This window comes from Condylura cristata, unplaced genomic scaffold, assembly GCF_000260355.1.
Source record: "Condylura cristata isolate star-nosed mole 26May11 unplaced genomic scaffold, ConCri1.0 scaffold00001, whole genome shotgun sequence".
Classification (NCBI taxonomy): domain Eukaryota; kingdom Metazoa; phylum Chordata; class Mammalia; order Eulipotyphla; family Talpidae; genus Condylura; species Condylura cristata.
Genome location: NW_004567102.1, coordinates 66,951,033 through 66,971,994, shown reverse-complemented (window position 1 = coordinate 66,971,994; position 20,962 = coordinate 66,951,033). Strand labels below are relative to the sequence as shown.

At 36.1% G+C, this 20,962-nt stretch overlaps 1 protein-coding gene across 4 annotated transcripts in view; it reads right to left on the bottom strand.

Moving 5' to 3' along the window:
* The window catches only part of AKAP7 (A kinase (PRKA) anchor protein 7), a 90,090-nt gene that overhangs the window by 60,057 nt on the left and 9,071 nt on the right, over nt 1–20,962 (bottom strand). For all 4 annotated transcript variants that reach the window (XM_012723732.1, XM_012723740.1, XM_012723748.1 and 1 more), the window contains 2 exons: nt 13,768–13,904; nt 9,319–9,479 (listed from right to left, as the gene is read on the bottom strand). In XM_012723732.1, coding sequence (XP_012579186.1) covers nt 9,319–9,479; nt 13,768–13,904 — 298 coding nt within the window. The remainder of the gene's footprint in view (nt 1–9,318; nt 9,480–13,767; nt 13,905–20,962) is intronic.

The window sequence follows — 20,962 nt, the reverse complement described above, 5'->3', positions numbered from 1 at the left end:
AAAAAAAAAATGTCTCTGGTATATAGTTGTTCATTATTACTATTTTCTACCCTTGTCCTTTATATTCCTGCTATGAGTGAAACCATCTGTTATTTTTCCTTTTCTTTCTGGCTTATTTCACTTAGCATGATTCCTTCCAGCTTCATCCATAGCAATAAAGACTATCTTACATACCTGTTTGAGATATTATTTTTTTTTTTAAAAAAAAGAGAGAAGACACAGGTATATGTTAACAAACATACTATAAAACTTGGCAGTTAAATCTGCCAAGATTTCAAGCTCTAAAGGCTACAAAAGCAATATTTACACTTAAGGTGATATGATGCTGTCTTTTATTGAATGACCCAGTGGTGCCTATATGTAGAAAAAAAATGATTAGCTTCTTTAGGAGGGAAAATTCACTATGGACTGCTACTTCTCTAGGCACAGCTAACAAAACTAATGCCAAGAGCCAAACGGGGGGAGGGGACCTAGTTCTCAGGAACTTAATGATGTATCAGAACAAAGCCCAAGAATATATATAGGAAAACAAAACTATCTAGCACCCAACACAGTAAACAGCACTGTGTCTAGTCTGAGCAAAAAAAAAAATGGCTGGGTTTACAAACAAAAAGGAAAATATGGCTCAAGATAAAAAGATTAATCAGTTAACCTACAGAGCCCCAGATGTTAGAAATAGCAAATAAGAGCATCAAAAGGTGTTCCTTATAGCTGTATTCTTTATATTTAAAAAGTTAAGTGGAGATACACAAGCTTTAATAAAAATGACAATTGAAACTTAAAGAGAAATAAAATCTACAATGTCTGAGAAAAAGAAACTGGATGGAATTAACAGCAGATTAGATACTACATAACAAAAAACCTAAAAATACAGTAACAGAAATTCCCAGAAGAAAACACACGTGCCACCATTGCAATGAAAAGAAGTCTGAGCAGTAATTACTAACATTTAAACCGCACAAGCATGTTGGGTTTTGGGGAGAGGGGGATTATATATTTATGCATACAAGAAGCTGGTACAGGCCAGAGATATGTGGGTGAGAGGATTGACCAGAGACAGAGTACGGAACAGAACAGGCAGATCTACTGAAATACACTGCTGAGGGGAGCTGTGGGTGAGACAGGGGAGATCTGCTGTGCCATGTGGGTCAGCTCCCTGGCCTGGGATTGAACGCATGTTTCAGGGGCTGTGGACAGCTTCATCATGCTGAGATTTAACCCCTTGAACCACTAGGGAGGCCCAGAAAAAGTTTTTTGTTAATATAAATTTAAAATGTAGACGTGTGCATTTATCTTTACCATCTATACTAGTTTTTACATATAATCTTATTTGATCTAATCTTATTATTAATATACTCTTATTTGATCTAATCTTATTATCAATATACTCTAAAGAAACACTTTTCAATTCACGGGTTTCATTTACACTAAATTTTGACCCAAGAGTTGTCATTATTCATTAGGTCTGAAATCATTTACGATGAATATTTATTTACAACGCTGCTATAAATAATTTGACATAAAACACATTTAATTTTTACTAATGGATTTTTCCAGTACAGTATAATCTTGAGGAAAACAAAAATAAAGAAAAAAATGCCTGTCTTTGGGAAAGTATTGGTTATTATTGATTTTACATTCCTGGTATACTCTATTACTTAGCCAGACTACTGGCTAATGGTTATAAAAATATTCTTGTGATAAAAAGAGCTTTTGCTAGCGTGAAAACCACAAGTCACTTTTCATCTGTGCTAACTTATGTTCTGGAAGAATTTATGAATAATTTAAAAGATTGTTCAATTCCTGCTAGTACTACGGGGCATTCCTTCTAGCACTAAATAGAAAGTCACGGAAAATACATCAGATATCCCTCAAAAATTAGCTAAGACTGCTTCCTAAATAATGTACTTACCTCAGCCAAAGATACAAGTTGTCTGAAGAACAATTCCTTTAAAATATTTGTTAAACGCTACGGGGCTTTCATATAAAAGCATGCCGGATCAATAATTTAATAAAGAAACAATACTTTTATACCTTAAAAAATACTTTATATGCTAAATTATATATATATGTATATTTGCATAGAAGGTTTTCTTCAGACGAACTATTTTAAATATGTACAGCAAATAAATGTATACTTAAAGTATAAAGAAATTGCTAAAAGTTGTGTCAAAGTAAATTGTACACAGATCAATTTAATAAAACTATATGTCTAATTAGATACATTTCATTGCAAAATAAATATTTTTTTCCCTTTTACTTTTTTTTTCTCTTTCTAAAGTTGTAAGGGGTGTTTACGTAACAGTGTGATCTATGGGAGTTTTAAGAATAAGTACAGAGATTTATTACTAATAGTCTAGAACACAAAAAATACGTTAAGTGGCCCATATGTGTAGCTGTTTCACTGTGTGGATGCAAAAAATAAAAAGTCAGATTTTAGTTTTACCAAAGACTAATTTTGACTAAACAATATACCATACTATGGGTGATGTCTTTCCCATGATTTCAAATGGAAAGATACTTTCTAATATTAATAAAATTCTGTCACATACATAATGAAAAATATCAACGCAACTGGAGAATTACTTTTTAGTCATCCAAAACTTCAATGAAATAAAAACCATACAATTATTTTTGTCATTCCTACATTATTGCACTTAAAGGATTCAACTTTCATAAAGTGTTTAAAATGCTTATTTTAGATGGTTTTAGTAAGTCATCTGAACTGTATGTTGCAACATAAAGGCTGACAATATGCTAAAACCAAAATTTCAATCTAAAATTTTTATTTTGTTTTTTGTTTGTTACTCTACAGCTAGGTGAGTCCATCTGCATACTTAAAAAGTTTTAGTGATTTCAATCTAAAATTTTTATACTCATCATTTTAAATAGGTATTTCCAACTGATAACTGCAAAATTGTCAAATAGAATTTTTAAATACTTTAATCTTTTTTTTTAAGATTTATTTATTTATGCATACAGAACTGGGGTACAGGCCAGAGGTGCAGGGGCAGTGAGAGGATTCACCAGAGAGAGGGTGGAGAGCAGAACAGGCAGATGGACTGAAACATACTGCTGAGGGGAGCAGCGGGCAGGTCAGGAGAGGTCTGCTGTACCCTGTGGGTCACCTTCCTAAGCAGGGATCAAACTGGTGCTGAAGCAGCTGCTGCTAGCTTCATAGTGCTGTACTTTAACCAGTTGTGCCACCAGGGAGGGCCTGACACATTAACCATTTCTGACCACCCCTTTGACTTACTCTTCTTTGAGGTTTCTCCCACAGGATGGGTATAGCACACTAGTGAAGTGTTTTTCTCTTGTTACTCTAGTCTAGTTTTATAAGATCCCAGAGAGAGATGACAGGCAGGGTAAAAGGAAGCAAACTTCCTTTCCTACAGGACAATGGGAAGAGAGAAAGGAGAGGTGAGAAGGAAGCAGGTCTGTAGGGGGCATGCCAGAGGGGCCCACACACTGAAGCAGGGCACGGAGCCCAGCAGGCCTCAGCACTGGGCTGCGAATGCAGGCAGCTGACTGGGAAGGAAGACGACCTTTCTCAGATCTAAGTGTGGCGAAGCTGTTCTGATGTTTCCAAAGAGAGCACAGCCCAGGACACTAGGGGGGAGGGGCAACAGGCTGCCAGGATGCCAAGCTGCCCGCTGAGGTTAGAAAACCTCCCTCCACCTCACGCAGTGACAGGGCAGCATAGGTGGGCACAATGGTACCAGCAACAGAACCAATGGCCACAGCAGCAGAAAGCACAAGACTATTTTCTCCATCTGTGGGGAGGTTGAGTCAAAGTAAGAAAAAATAAAATGTTCAAATGAACACCCTAAAAATTTTTCACTCTTCCTTTTATGAGATAAATGCATTTGAAGTCTTTTATCATGCTAACCAGGGCTCTTTCCTCATTTAAAAGAAAAAGATTTGCAAGACCTATTATAATTCCAGCAGGCTAAATTTTTAGTAATCTCTCAATCTCATGTACTTTTTAACAAAATTACATTTCACTAAGAAAAATGAATGAAATCACATATTCATTTCTATGGCCAAAAGCATTACAGTGCAATTTTATCATTGTAAAATGTGGAGAAATGCTACATATATGGGTAATTTCCAATACCTTCTTAGCTCTATGAAGTACTGTGTAATTATGGAAAAGAAGGTGCAGTTTTATTCTGGAAAAACAGGATCACTCAAGGTCACTGTAAAAAGCTAAGAAACAAAGTCTCAGGCCTTCCCTGGTGGCCCAACAGGTTAAAGCTCAGCACTGAGAAGCCAGCCACAGCTGCTTCAGCGTCAGATGGATCTCTGGCTAGGGAGGTGACCCCAAGGCACAGCAGACCTCTCCTGTCTCAGCCACTGCTCCCCTCAGCAGTGTACTTCATCAATGTGCCTTTTCTGCTCCCTACTCTGCCTCTGGTGAATCCTCTCACTGCCCCTGCACCTCTGGCCTGTACCCCAGCTCTGTATGCATAAATGAAAACAGTCTCTGGTGTCACAGACCTGACCTGTTTTAATAGCTGTCGCCATTAAATTGCTCCATTCAGTGTGCAAAGATTATCAGGATATCTTCAACACACCAACATTTACCAAAAGTAGTGCAAAGAATACATCTGCACGCACAATTCAAGAACTAAGGACCGAAGTCCATCAATTCACTCTATTAGTTTACAACCTACAATAATTTTCAACTTTCATAACAAAATTCTAAAGTTTTCTACATTCTATAAATTTTCAGTAATGTGTTCAAATATTAGTCTCCTTTTTCATAACTCACAACTTTTTTCTTAACTATATCATGCTTTTACTTTCAACTTGTAGATCTCAACTCTGAAATAAATCAGCCTGAATTGTAATTTTCTATATACTTTTTATTTTTTACTTATACTTTTTCTATATACTTTTATTTCATAATACTTAAACTTTACTTCGTTATAAATGACATTCACTATCTTTAAAACTTCTCCTGCTGGCCAAAAGTAGATGACTGGATTAGAAAGATGTGGTACATATATACAATGGAATATTACTCAGCAACCAAAAAAGAGAAATACATGTCTTTTGCAGCAACTTGGATGGAGCTGGAAAAGATCATGCTTAGTGAGATAAGCCAGAAAGAGAAAGAAAAATACCGGATGGTTTCACTCATAGCAGGAGTATAATGGACCAGGCGAGAAAATAACAAAAATAATGAACAACCATAGACCAGAGACATTCTGTGGGGGTGGAGTGGGGAATGGGATCAAAAACGGGGGGGGGGGGAAGGGAGGGAAATGCACGGGACTATGGTGGTGGCACAGGGGTGATTTGGTGATGCGAAACCCGAGGGGATTACAATTGAGATGAAAAAAAAATGTGAAAAATGATGTAAAAATAAACTTTTTAATAAAAAAAAAAATAAAAAAAAAAAAAACTTCTCCTGCTGGGCCTGACTGATGGTCCAAGGGGTTAAATCTCAGGACAATGAGGCTATCATCTTGCTGCCTCTTCTGTCTGCCCCCTGCTCCCCACAGCAGCATATTTCAGTCACCTGCCTGTTCTGTTCCCCACTCTGTCTCTGTGAATCCTCTCACCCCAGCTCCCATCTCCCTGACATCTCTGGCCTATTCCCCATTTCTTGAATGCATAAATAAAATAAATCTTTTTGAAAAAGAATTCTAGTTTCCACTATGTCAAAGAGGTTCTGTGTTCATTATCTTAAACAAATAAAATTTTAACTGGATTATATATGCATATTCATATGCATGGCTTGTCACAAAAGTTTTAAGAAAAATGGTTCTTTTAAGAAACACAGTGCTCAAGATGTGGTCTATACACACCTCAGATTATTATATAACACAAGAAAGGAGGTAATGCAGCCTTTTTCGACAGACTATAGGAATTTAAAAGAATTATCCAGAGCAAAGGAAGTCAGAACAGTGAAAACAAATATTAGACATCATATTACAGAAAATACAACAATGTAAAACACAAAGTTGAGAGGGGGCAGGGGACGCAACAAAGAAACACAAAAATGGTGGCGGGGAGGACATGCAACATGAAAACAGGAATTTAAACATGCAACATGAAAACAGGAATTTATGTTTTAAAATGTGTTTGCAGGAATTATCTCTTGCAGAGGGAAATATGAATATTTAATTAGTACGATCTTATTTAAATACATTAGAACATTGAATTGCTTCCAATTTGCTTGTCACAACACTCAAGAGAAATGATTGTTTAATTCAGCTCTTTTCAAGAAAACAAATGAAATGTTGGATTACCAGAAGTTATTCTTCTGCAAGTTAGAGCATATTTAAGTATTCTATAAAATGACACAAAAACAAATATTAAATTATTTTACAGTACTGATAGACTAAAGCAGTCCTAATCTTGGGGCATCTTTGTAAAAACTAATCTAATAAAGAAAAATACTGATAATACTCCATGTATTGAACAATCCAACCATCTGAACATTATATAAATGAGGGCTCTAATTACACCTCAGTGAAAATTTTCTATATACATACTGAATATTATTTAGATTTCTTATAACAGTTCTTATAAACTAAAATTGAAAGCAATAGTACAATACACACACAAAGGATTAAAGTAAGTATAACAGTGATTATCCAAGGAAACAGTGCTGTGCTTTCTCTATTTCCCATTTTTGTGACGCTTTTATTAAAATATTTGGGAAAAGTACATATATATATATATTTAAAGATTTGTTTATTTACTCATACAGAACTGGGTTACAGGCCAAAGGTGCAGGGGTGGTGAGAAGCTTCACTAAACACAGTCAGGAGCAGACAGGCAGCTCAATGAAGTACACTGCTGAGGGGAACAGCGGGCAGTCAGGAGTGGTCTGCCACGCCATGTGGATCACCTCTGGGGCCAGCGATGTAACTTGCACTGAAGTGGCTGCAGCCAGCTTGCAGTGCTTCATCCTAATCCATTGTGCCACGAGGAAAGGTCCCAGTATATATATATTTTAAGCAAAAGTCCCAGGCATCAAATTAAAACCACAATGAGATACCACCTCATATCAGTAAGAATAGCACATCCTAAAACAGTTAGCAACAACAAATGTTGGCAAGAATGTGGAGAAAAGGAACTCTCCTGCACTGCTGGTGGGGATGCAAACAGTTTTCCACTATGGAAAACTGGAGGTTTTTCAAAACTGCGAAACATGGAGCTTTCCATGTTCCACCCAGCAATCTCGCTCCTACATATCTACCCAAAAGACACAAAAACACTAATTCAAAAAGATACCTGCACCCCCATGTTTATTGCTGCTTTATTTACAATAGGAAAGACATGGAATCAAACCAAATGCCCAAAAGTAGATGACTGGATTAAAAAGATATGGTACATAAACACAATGGAATAGTACTCAGCGATCAAAAAGATAAACTCATGCCTTTTGCAGCAACATGGATAGAGCTGGAAGGGATCATGCTCAGTGAAATAAGCCAGAAAGAAAATGAAAAATACTGAATGGTTTCACTCATAGCAGCAGCATAAAGGACTGGGGTGAAAAAAATAATAATAATGAGCAACTATATACCTGAGATATTTTACAGGAGTGGAGTAGGGAATGGAATAAAAAATGGGGGCAGTGCATGGGACTATGTTGATGGCACACAGGTGGATTGGAGATCGGAAGCCCACAGGGATTGCAACTGAGAAGGAAAAAGGCACAAAATGATGTAAAAATAAACTATTATAATGAAAAAAAGAAGAAGAAAAGAAAAGTTCCTGGCATCAAGAAAGGAATTACAGGGGCAGTGGCCTTTTCTAAAATGACAAATTATCATCCTTGGGTTCACAGTTATATTAACACTGGTGAGGTTTCACATTCCTCAGCACACAATGGATCTTTTATCAATATTGGAACCTTTCTTTGTGAGAATATTTGCTAAGAATGGATGGAATTCTGAGTACTACAAGTACCCATTGAAATATTTAAAAGAACAATGAATGAATGACTAATTAGAAATATTTCTTAAGCTAGAGATATTTATGTTTCAAAAGAAAAGACCTAAATCTAGCTCTTTTTTGCAGTCAGGAAGAACAGATTAAGTCCACTGACTGTGGACATCAGCTCCCAAATGACTTGCCATCAAACTATAAGAGTTGTTTTCTCCTTGACCAACTAATGACTTTCAGTCCAACTTGATTCATGTTTATTTGCTTGAATTTCTGTTTGATTATACATACACTTTGCTTTGCTAAAGTAAAACTAAACCATCAGTAAAATGAAACTCAATTTTCATGTCTTCCCACCCTAAAGAGGTACACTTTTAAATGAGCAACTATAAAACAGCAAAATAAAAACAAGAGTACTAGATGAAAATCTATCAAAAACTATCATACAATAGGATACTGTTTCATAAAGTTAAAACCAATTACAAATACAAACTCTTTGGGAACTACTAAAAAATTATAAACAATAACTACAAGAGAATGCTGGTTTATATTAAGGAAGGCTAAGGATGGATGAATGATAGGATGATATGACTGGATTGCTGCCATAGTCCTAGTTTTCATTTTTGGTGGTAGTCTCAGGTGACTGTTACATTAATGATAAATGATTGATTGATAGATAAAATAGACAAACTAAAACAGAACAAGTATGAACCAATATCAAACATATGTTATGAACCAAGGAGTCTATTAAGGATCCTTGAAGTAAAATGATGTGATATGACATGATATGATATGAAAATAAAAACTGTTTAGAGCATGCAGGTTAATACCCAACCTAGATCCCTGGATCAAACCCAAAAGTCATCCATCCAGCAATTTCTGCTTATATTTTCCTAACAGTTTCTACTGTACTGTATAAAGGAAAATGTTCTCCAATAAATGTGCAACCTGATGCCATCACTAATGGACCTTCTTCATGTTTAAACATGAAGAAAAAAACAAGTGGCATAGAGGAAAATGCTGATTCATCTACTGAAAATTCTCACAGGCTTTTTAAACAAATATCTAGTTGTTCATATGCATGCTTTCAATACTTATTAGATGCCAATTCTATGTCAAATCTCATGATAACCACTGGGAACCTCAAACTTATGAACAGAACAGTCCTAACAAATACTTGAGTCTAGTCCATCACCTTACAGACAGCCCCAGAATCAACCTATTACTCATGTCAAAGAATCAAGGTAAATTTTCAGGCTTTTTATTTCAGGATACTTTTTTCATAATAAGCAAATAAGCTAACAGTGAAGCAGCTCATTGGCTGTAAAAAATTTTTAAATGTCAAATCCCTATTATAAGAATTAAGAAAAACAGATGAGATTTAACATAAAAAACTGCTGTTTGTTTTACCTGCTATTTCCAAAAGCAGGTCTATGTGATCTCCTTCTGCCAGCTTCACAAATCCAATCTGACTGGTAAAAGTGTCAACTCCTTGAAAGGGCAGAGACAAATGTTTTCCTTGGAGAATTTCTTCTACAACTGGTTTTAATTCCAAAAGTGCATCAATACCACTGGTAAGAGAGAATATATATTTTCCAGTAATATAATAAGTAATAAATATACAAAATCAAGAAAGAAATAAAATAATCAGTTTCAGAAAGATAACTCAATTGGTATTTGTGCTAACCATTTCAAGGCTTAAATACCTTAGAACTCTATATAACTAAAACAAACCTGATGTTAATTTTTTCTAAAGATTTATTTTATTTATCCACGCACAGAAGAACTGCAGTGTAGGTCAGAGGTGTGGGGGAGTGACAGGATTCACCAGAGACAGAGTGGGGAGCAGAACAGGTAGATCCACTGAAATACACTGCTGAGGGGAGCAGCAGGAGAGAGAGGAAAAAGGTCTGCTGCACCATATGGGTCACCTCCCTCTCTGGGGATGGAATTCAGGTCACAGCTGTGATAGCCAGATAATGCTGAGACTTAACCTCTAAGACACCAGGAAGGCCCTGATATTAATTTTTAAACAATATGGGAGTTAATTAAATGTTGACCTATGAAGGATAGAACTAGATTCTTGGTGAACTTAATGTAGTTAAGTTATACTAAACTATAACATTGATCTATTATGCACTATAAAAGTTATATAATGTAATAATACAATGCTACTTCAATAAAAATAAATTTAAAAAATTTAATTATCAACTTATTTGTAACTTATAGCACACTGAAGACATGAAGGAAAATACTACTTAATAGTTCATGAGGGAGTTTAACCAAGGAACTGCTGCATGGACTACTCAAAAGAAAAAAAATACTGAAAATATGTTCCAAATCCCTAGTACCTACAAGAGCTTACATTATGTGTAACATTCTGAATTCTTATTAAGGGTACTTAACAGTATTACCATTTTCAAGGCATCCTATGAAAACTTAACATACATTATTTCTTAAAATGTCTCTTAAAATGCCTTTCAATAAGGTAATCTACTATACCTGTATTTATATAAAATATAGTTTTATTTTGTCCAAATACTGTTTAATATGTTATAGTTGTTTTCTCTATGTGACCATAGGGCTGCATGTATTTCAAATGCTTTATGTTTCTTTATGGAAATAAATATTTACTATATTAATAAATTAGACGTGTTTTTTAAGTTAAGATCAATTATTTCCATCTTGAAGAGAATCTAGTACAAGTACCTGATTATGAGAAAAAACAAAATTTCACTAGAGGGCAGCAATTACTCAAAAAAGAAGGAAGCGCATTTTTACATTATGGAAAGTCCAGTAAAGCACCCATGAATTTAAATTTAAGGTCTGCTAAACCCCCATGAATTTAAATGATCTTAATCAGTGTTTTGTTCCCCAGTAATTTACAATTCAAATTTTGAAAATATTTAGGTATTTTTCTATATCATTCACATTTCTAAGTTACTCTTTCTACAGTTTTTGACTGATTTTTTTGTTTTAAATTACATTATTTTTTATTGCCTTAATATTGGTTTCCAACACTTGTATGATGTAGAGGGACAGTTTCGCACCTCCTTAGATTATGTCATCATACCACACCCAACCATGGGGCCTCCATAAACCTCCACTGTTGTCCACAGATTCCCGTTTTTGTCCCTGGTCCTCACTTTCTCCTTCTAGCACCTTCAGCATTACAGTCAGATCTCTAGGGTTTGTTTTGGTTTAGTTCTGTCAATCCCTTTGTTTTCCTTATATCCCACATGAGTAAAACCACTCAATATTTGTCTTCCTTCTGACTTATTTAACATAATCCCCTTCAATCCACTTTCACCACTACTATTCAACACAGTATTGGAAGACCTAACTAGGGTAACTAGGTAAGAGAAAGGTATAAAAGTGGCCCAGGGTCCTCCCTAGTGGCTCAATGGGTTAAAGCACAGCACTATGAAGCTGGCCTCAGTCACTTCATGAGTTCTACTCCTAGCCAGGGAGGTGATTCACATGGCGCAGCAGACCTCTCCTCACCGGCCCACTGCTCCCCTCAGCAGTGTACGTCATTGATCTGCCTGTTTTGCACCCCACTCTGACTCTGGTGAATCCTCTCTCTGGCCTGTGTCCCAGGTCTGCATGCATAAATAAGTAAATATTAAAAACAAAAAAGTGATCCAAACTGGGAAAGAAGTAAAAACATCAGTTTGCAGACAGTCTGATATACATAGAAAGCCTTTTTACTGATTTTCATCTATGACCTCCACACTGAATCTGATTTCTCTCATAATATACAACACTTTAAAATAACTTCCAAAATATCAATATTCTCACCGTATTGCTAGTCCATACCCTAAATCCAAGTAACTTCCTATGCTCATCCAAAAAGACACTGTGGACCCCTTGCAATGCTGTTCTTCACAGGTGTGCTATGAGTGGAAATATGTAAAAACAGAACAGTCGCTTCTGACTCATCTGTTATAAACTGGGGGACTTCAAGATACTCATTTAAATAAAACGAGAATAAAGCAGGTCACACTAAAGGTCAGGACTTTTCGGAGACAGGAAATTCTATACCCCATGTTTCTTTGAAATAATTGAGATGATCTAGATTCAGTTCAGTTTTTCAGTTCTCTAGTAGCATAAATCAGCAAGTTAGTCCTACCAAGATGTCACTGATCGCCGTGTAGAAGCATAGTACCTGTTGGTAAGTAACATGAACTTTCAAATTCCTTTAAATAAAACTGTTTTAAAGAGTGATTAATGGAAAGCCTGTTTTGTGGCAAACTGAATAAAAAGGATATACATGTGAGAAATGAAATTCTGAAACTGGTGTTCAGAGCCACAGGTGCCATTTCCAATGAAGTTAAGATAGCTATCTTATAAAATTTGCAGTAGGCTTGGCTTACTATATGTCTGATCCTTTCTTCCACACTGTAGGGTACAAAGGACTTTAGGCAATATCTTCCTGAAGAAATTTATGATTTTTAAAAGACGTCTCTGCACCCTCCTTATCTAACCCATTACCAACACTCACACATGTAAAATATGACACTAGATCATGACAAGAAAGAATCTATTATAGAATAAGAAAGTGACAATCTGGCTGCCTAGCATATTACATAGTATAGAGTGAAAAATAAAATCAAAATATTACAGACTCTGATAAATAATCTTATCAGAAAGTACATTAGTTTCACTCTTAGTATATAACTGCCTAAATGGGCCACATCTTACATTTTCAACATCATCTGAAAGTTGAAACTAGGGTAGCAAACCCTTTTCTGTTTCTACTATAGTAGTATAGGTCATTAAGGTATCTAGTCAACTAAACTGTCTAATCCGTAAGCACAAGTCCATTCCTGACTCATCTTTAACATCCCCACATTACTTAGCTTGGTATCTTGCACATGGTAGACAATTCATGTTGGCTGAACTGCAAGATGTTATCCTGTCAATTTAACAAACTTTATTTCATCAGGGTTTCATTAATAAATCAGTCAAGAGTGATAACTAAATTGCAAATACCTGACATCATTTTCTTTCTTTTTTTTTTTTTTTCAGAGAAACCATTCCCAAGGACAGCATTAGAATGCCACTTAATTCTTCAACCACAAAGCAACTTAGTAAGCATTTCATTTATTACATAAATTTGAAAGGTATTTGCAAGCAGACCAGGTCAAACACAGAGCTGAATGCTTTAGTGACACTGCTCTGCACAATTAACTCCTTAGTGAGCAGATACTGTGATTTGGACATGGTGACATGTTCCACTTCACCATGGTCCCACAGCAGAAACTCTGACTTTTGCTGTCTCTTCCAGTCCTCTAAACTCTCGTTTACTAACTTTTCCCTCTGCTCTCACGCACTTGTGTTCATCTTCTTCCTCCTGTGTCCACTCCACACCCCTCTCTCTTTCTCTCTGCCTTTCTAAGACTGACTGAGGGGTAACTGAAATTGTCCACTGGCCTTGTGGGGTGGCAGCTCTATAATAAACACCTACTATCTGTCATGTCCTACACGAAGAACTCGTATCAATCAGTACTATTTTTTTTTTCCCCACTTACTTAAAAGTAAAAGATTGGACCAAATTCAGGCAGCTAATAAGAGACAGCTGTGCTATGGTTCTAGAATCTTTACCGAGAATGCTAATGGAAGTGGTCAGATTCCAGCATGCTTACATAATTAATGTGAGCAAAACAAGTGTATAACAAAGGGTTCCCATTTGAAAACAAAAATAAAATATATTAAACAGAATATTTATATAGCTAATTCTGTACACTATTAATTTGCATAAATTATAATAAGGGAAGTTTTATAATGTCAATGTCTCTTTGGGTTCAGCTATGCTTACTCATTTAAAGTATTAATTTGGGAAATAATTTTACTCACATGTTTACTTCATCTTCATTTAGTAACTGCATCACCAGTAGGGTAATATGAAAGGATCCATCACTGGTCATTGCTTTGGCCAGTCGCTTATCTTGTTTTATTATTGCATTTTGCAAAATCTTAATTCCTTTTATAATCTGTGTACATAAACACACACACACAAAATAGACTAGATAAGCAAAATTTCTTTATTATTAAATGTAAATACAGAAGAAAAATAAGCAACAATCAAAAAACAAAGTCAAAAGTCTTCAACCATACAATGTTGAACTGTCTATTTGATTTCAAATATCCTGGATAGATGACTTGGAAAGCTTACTAAGATGTTTAAGAAAAAAATCACACAAAGCTTGTCCACCTTAAGAGCTTCAAGCCCAACCACCTTACTTAACAGATTGGGATTCAGTAGAAAAATTCTGAATGGCTATGCATCTTTTCAGCAACTTGTCCTTGAATACAGAGTATGACTTATGATCTTTCCTAAAAATAGTTTAATTCTTGCCACAGAAAGGTCAAACAAGCAGACAACATTCCATTTCTGTTGGAAGTAATATTCATTTGTCCCCAAGTGATTGTGTCTGAGAAGCAATTCTTCTTGGCCTTTAAGATTTTTTAGGACAGCAATAATTTCCAAAAGAATGACTACTGTTATTTTTCCAGACATAACTGAGAAGTTGCAAAGAATTCTAAATGCATATATTAGAACAGCCCTAACAGTCTGCATCCAGGAGAATCTCCAGGTACCTCATCAGCCTTCCTGGCCCCTACTCCTCTTAAACAAAAGGAACGACACCTTTTCCCGCCTCTATTTCCAGTCAGATCCAATGCTCCTCCACCTCTAAATGTGACTATATTAGTTGGAATATGAAATAGCAAACTGAGGCAGAACTCAGACAACAGAGAGCACTCAAGAGCCTTGTAGGAACAGAAATATCCTGAGGCATTGACAGAGAAAGAAAAAAGGGGTAAGAGAAGCAGGGCTCATCAAAGATAGAGGGATATGAAAAAAAAAAAAACAAAAAACTGAATCATGAGCACAGCAGACTGTTCTGATACTAGAGGCGCTGTTTTATCCTCAACAATGTCCCCATTATCTGTGGAATGTGATGAGACACATCACGAGATGCTGTCCTGGGATCAGACTTCCCACGTATTTTTTTATAATAAATGCACATCACCCAAATTAACCTCAACATTTCCTGATTCCTTGCAATCTGGAAGAGAGTCACACAGGAAACAGTGTTTTCCTGGTAGGAAGTTATGCAATAGTACCTAACATAATATTTCCCAAGGCAAGAAGATGTCATATCTATGGAGCCCAACAAAGAATACTGATCACCCGATAAATAAAATGCTCCTAACATAGCTATACAAAAAGACCTGATGGAGTTAGTTTCCTCTATGTCAATAATGTTTCTTTCTCCAACCCTGCTGTTTCACTGCTATGCTTGGTAATAACAAAAACAGGGCTTCCCTGGTGGTACAAGGATTAAGTAAGTCTCAGGACAATGAAGCTATCAGCAGCCACTGCAGCATGAGTTCTACCTTTGCCAGGGAGCTGACCCACGTGGTGCAGCAGACCTTTCTTGACTTGCCCACCGCTCCCCTCAGCAGTGTATTTCAGTCAATGTGCCTGTTTTGTTCCCCACTGCCTCTGGTGAATCCTCTCGCCCCCACACCTCTGGCCTACACCCCAGCTCTCAAATACATAAATAAAAATAAATCTTTTTTTTTTTCAAGAAATAATCCATTTTAACACAAGTTCTGTCACAGCTGTGGCTCTATACAAGTTACCAGGTCTACCTGAGTCTTGTTTTTTTCCACTGTGTAAAGTAGGAATAATAAAACCTCCCTTTCCAAACTTCATAGGGTTGTGTTAGAGATCAGAGTAATCAGGTGACATGAAAGTGCTTTGTAAGCCCTATTAGGCTACTGTCTAATATAAGGTATGCAACATTGCCAATATTATTAAAATCAGTGGTTCTCTGCTAGCCTGGGCAATCTGCCTCCCAAAGACAGTTTGTCACAAATGGGGTTTGTTATTGTAAGGAGGTAATCCGCAGGGAGGTTCCAGTTTCCCTGCTCCACCCAAGGAAAGGGGGAACAGAGCACAGAGAAGTTGAAGGAGAAGCTCGAAGAAGGAAGGGAGAAGGGAAGAAGGAGACCTGGAGGAGGCATGTGGAACAGAGACCTATGAAGAAGCTGTGCGCTTCTTGGCCTTAGGCTGTAGCAGCTACGTGAGACAACATGGAAGGAAACACTTGGGACAGATGTGGGTGAGAGACCCAGGGAAAGTTGACAATGGCAGTTTTTTTCTTGATTCTGATTTTGCTCTTTTCCTTCCAGACTTGCTTGGCCCCTTCTGTCTCTTTTCTGTGGTTCCCCACCAGAAAGTGCCTTAGACTTGTAGCAGGCTTTCAGGCCTCTTGGCCCTGCTTTGTGCCAGACCTATCTGGCCAGGCATTTCCCCACAAGGGGATGGGTAACTGTGTCTGTTTCATGTGAAAACTATTTTATCTATTATAAGATTTCTGCAATATCTTTATTGCACACTAGTTGTATTAAAAGTTCCTTTCCAGGTGATGGCACATGGGTGATTTGGTGATGGGAAGCCCACGGGGATTACAACTGAGATGAAAAAATACACAAAATGGTGTAAAAATAAACTATTATATTATAAAAAAAAATAAAGTCATCACTTAGTTTACAAAAAAAAAAATTAGTTGATAAGCCAAAACAAAAAAAGTTCCTTTCCATTAAAGGTCTTAGACACAAGAGTTTGTTTTATACTGATGTAGCAGATGGCAGAATCTAGGCAGTTTTGGGGGATCTGGGGTGCTGCTCACCCTACCAGGTAACACTGCTTCCACCTAGTGGGTGCAGTATTCACGTTTTCCTAAAATAATGTTCAAATTCAGGTATTAATTATATATAAATTCAGGACAATGCTAAAAAAAATTCAACTATCTGTACACTCAGCCTTTTAGTAGAGTTTCCTAAGTGATAAAATACAACAGTTTTAGGCCATATTTATATGTTTGAATTTTCCAATAACTCATACATAAAATTGCAAATTAAAAATACTTTGAAGACTATTTCCCTGCAACCACACTTTACTTATAAAGGACAGTTGAACTCAAATCTATGAAAATTCTAGTTAATCTAATCAAGTAATGTTTCTAACTATGCTTTGATTCAACCGTTTAATTTATATATTCCTTGATAACATCTTAAGTTTTTTAAAATGCTTTTTATTCCCAATTACTTTCTTGAAAGATAAAAGAAAAATACTTCAGTCTTCTCTGTATGCTGATTAAAAAAAAAGTACATGTAACATCATTAAAGGCCAAAGGAAACTAATTTTTATAGCTACTATTAAAAGTTCCATAAAGCCATTAAGGCTTATCTGCCACCATAATCCCCAGCTTTTGTCAGTACCGCACAATGAGCATGTTTAAAACCTAATACTACTGAGTGATATTTAAATATGACATTGAAAAAACTTCTAAAAATAAAAATTTTATTAAAATATTAAGTATTCCATCCTTTGAGTAATTTTTTTCTGTTTAGAGAATAAAAGCACCCATCTGCTAAACCTCACCACTAAGTTATATGCCACATGTCTAAAAATGATGCAGTAAGAAAATTCACTTTACTATAAGCTTTGTAATCAACTCATGGCATATATGGTTCAAAGAAAATGCCTTAATTCAGCGTGCTTCTACATGAGGGAGAGGACCTACATTCTAGCACACAGGCCTTTGAGAGGATCTTTCAACAAGGTTTTTGACATTTTTCTAAGCTCTAATATTGTTCCGAAATTTGCTGCCTCGTTAAGATTCATTAGAATTATCACAACATTTTGCTACCTAAGTTTTCTTCACAGCTGAACACTCATTTTTCGTCGTTATCTACAGCCATGAAAAGAAATTGAATTTTTATAATATAGAAGTAAAAGAAGGGGGGGGGAATAATCCTCAAATAGAAGAATTTTCCATATGTACCAAGTGCTTAACATACACAGGATGATATAAAATATTTTTTTAAAGATTTATTTATTTATTCATATAGAACTGGGGTACAAGCCAGAGATGCGGAGGGTCAGAGGATTCACCAGAGACAGAGTGGGGAGCAGAACAGGCAGATCGACAAAGTACACTGCTGAGGGGAGCAGTGGACAGGTCAGGAGAGGTCTGCCGCGCCATGTGGAGCTCCTCCCGGGCAGGCGGGAATCGAACTCATGCGGAAGTGGCTTAAGCTTCTTAGTGCAGTGCTTTACTAATATTACTGCATATCATAAAATAGCTCAGGAAATCAATATATGGGTAAATCCAACTAGAACTAATAATTAAACAATTCAAGCCATGTAAGAAACATTTGAGCTTTACAAATCATTTAAGTTTTATCTTTTTTACTTTTAAGCTGATAGGTAATAGAGATATAGTCATATACTTGCAATTAGGATATGTTTATGCAAATATTCTAATTCATTTTCTAATTTTATTTCTTAAGAGCATGAAATCATCATTTTCCATTAATAAAGGAGTCCAAACATCTACATGTTTTAAAATCAAAGATCCATGTAAGTCTGAATACTTTTTGCTTTAAAACTAGATGCCAACAAGTAGAAGCCAAAAGTGGAGCAATTCAGTGTGAAAGTGTTTGCTTCCAAAAGCTTGTTTGCAAGTCACTTAATTGGAACTTGGAATACAGTCTCCCATTGAAACAATGTTATAAACGCTGCTTCTTTTCCCAAGCCTTCCCACCAAAGTTCCTAAGTAGTTTAAAAAGAAAAATTAACATTAGATTCTTTAAAACAAACAAACAAAAGCTGTTCATTCAAAAGACATAAAAGTACTCCTAATTTTGTCCTACCTTGTGTTCCTCCTCCCCATATTTATATGTCAGCTACAAATAAACCTTGAGAGAAAAACATTATATCATTTGGTTTTGAGGTCACTTAAGACCTCCATTTCTCACTACTCCCTATCACTCTACCTCCTTGACAACAAGTAGCTGTTGTTGTGCCTGAATTGTAAAACCAACAGTCGCAAATGTTCCATTGTGGAACTATTTTTGTTGAGTTTCGTCAGTTCTCCGTATATTTTTGTGATCAGTCCTTTATCGCTACTTTTGTGTGAGAAAATGTTTTCCCAATTAGTGATCTTTCTGTTTGTTTTCAGTAATGTCTCTTTTGCTGTACAGAAGCTCTTTAACTTGATGTAGTCCCATCTATTTATCTTTGCCTTCACTATTGTGGCGTTGGGTGCTCTGTCTTTAAAGATGTCGCTAAAGTGTATGTCGTGTAGTGTTTGACCCCTCTTTGCTTCTAGGTATTTTATGGTTTCCGTTCTTATGTCTAGGTCTTTAATCCACTTCGAGTTGATTTCTGTGACTGTAGTGAGGCAGTGATCTAGTTTCATTTTTTGCATGTAGCTTCCCAGTTTTCCCAGCACCACTTGCTGAACAAATTTTCTTTGTTCCATTGTATCTTCTTTGCTCTTTTGTCAAAAATTAGGTGTCCATAAACTCCTGGGTTTATATCTGGGTTTTCTATTCGAATCCACTGGTCTGTATGTCTATTCTTATTCCAGTACCATGCAGTTTTGATTATTATGGCTTTGTAGTACAGCTTGAAGTTTGGGATTGTAATGCCTCCATTTTGATTTTTCTTAGACATGAGGGTTTTGGCTATTCGAGGTTTTTTGTTGTTCCATGTGAATCTCATCAACATTTTTTCTATTTCTTTGAAGAATGTCATTGAGATTTTTATGGGGATGGCATTAAATCTGTATATTGCTTTTGGCAGGATGGCCATTTTGATGATGTTAATTCTCCCGATCCATGAGCAGGGGATGTCTTTCCATTTCATGGTGTCTTCTTGTATTTCTTTTAACAGTGTTTTGTAATTTTCTTTGTAGAGGTCTTTTACCTCCTTTGTTAGGTTGACTCCCAGGTATTTGATTCTTTTTGTTTTAATTGAAAAGGGGATGGTTTTTTTTAATCTCTGTTTCTTCTGCTTGGTTGTTTGTATATAAGAAAGCCTCTGACTTTTGTGTGTTGATTTTATAACCTGCTACCTTGCTAAACTGGTGGATGGTTTTGATTAGTTCCTCTGTGGAGCTTTTAGGGTTTTCTCCTGCTCCCTTTTAATGCCCAAATGTTTACATGATCCTAAGTTTGAGAGAAAATCTCCAAATAATTTGCAAGTACTTTAATATATAATAGCTGATTATATTAAACTTTGTGTCACCTAAGCATCTAAGCACTTATTGAACTACCAGTCAATATGAGAATATCCACCAGTAAAATAAGGAATGAGAATACCCCCCATGATTCTCTCTACATCAAATTCCAAAATCTTTTATTGCTAATTAATGTAACTTTAAGTATCTTCTTCCCCCAGCTAAACTGTATCTCACAGACTAGATATTTTCCAAAATGCTCTAACAGATTTTTTTCTTTGGTGTTATTGTTTTGACTTCAATTTTGTTTAATTTGATTTTTAATTCATTAGCATTCTCTAGAAATATACTAGTTAAATTAGGGAAAAAGCAAACTGAATATGTACATAGTAAAAAAGATTAGAATCCACAATTAAGCAGACATGCAGACCTGGCTCTTAAGCTGGGCCAAGATGGAAAAACAGACAATTTTCAGGAGTGTTCTCTCCTAAGGTATCTTACTACCTACTGCTTCCCTGCTCCAGAAGTTTCAATTAGATACTTAATTTTTCTTAGTCAGTTAACTGGTCCCACTTAATATTATTCATAGCACATTAATTTTTCTTATTTTTAAAAAGATTTATTTATTTATGCAAACAGAACTGGGGTACAAGCCAGAGGTGCAGGAGTGGTGAGAAGCTTCACCAGAGACAGAGTGGGGAGCAGAACAGGCAGATCGACGAAGTACACTGCTGAGGGGAGCAGCGGGCGGGTTAGGAGAGGTCTGCTGAGGCATGTGGGTCACCTCTGGGGCAGGGATTGAACTCATGCTGAAGTGGCTTTATCTTCTTAGTGCTGTGCTTTAATTTGCAGTGCCACCAGGGAGGGCCCATTTTTCAGATTTTTAATAGATTTCTAGCAAGGTTATCACATTATATTAAGCTGGTACAACAATGAGTAATTTTTTTTAAGGATTTATTTATTTATTCATACAGAACTGGGGTACAGGCCAGAGATGCGGAGGGTGAGAG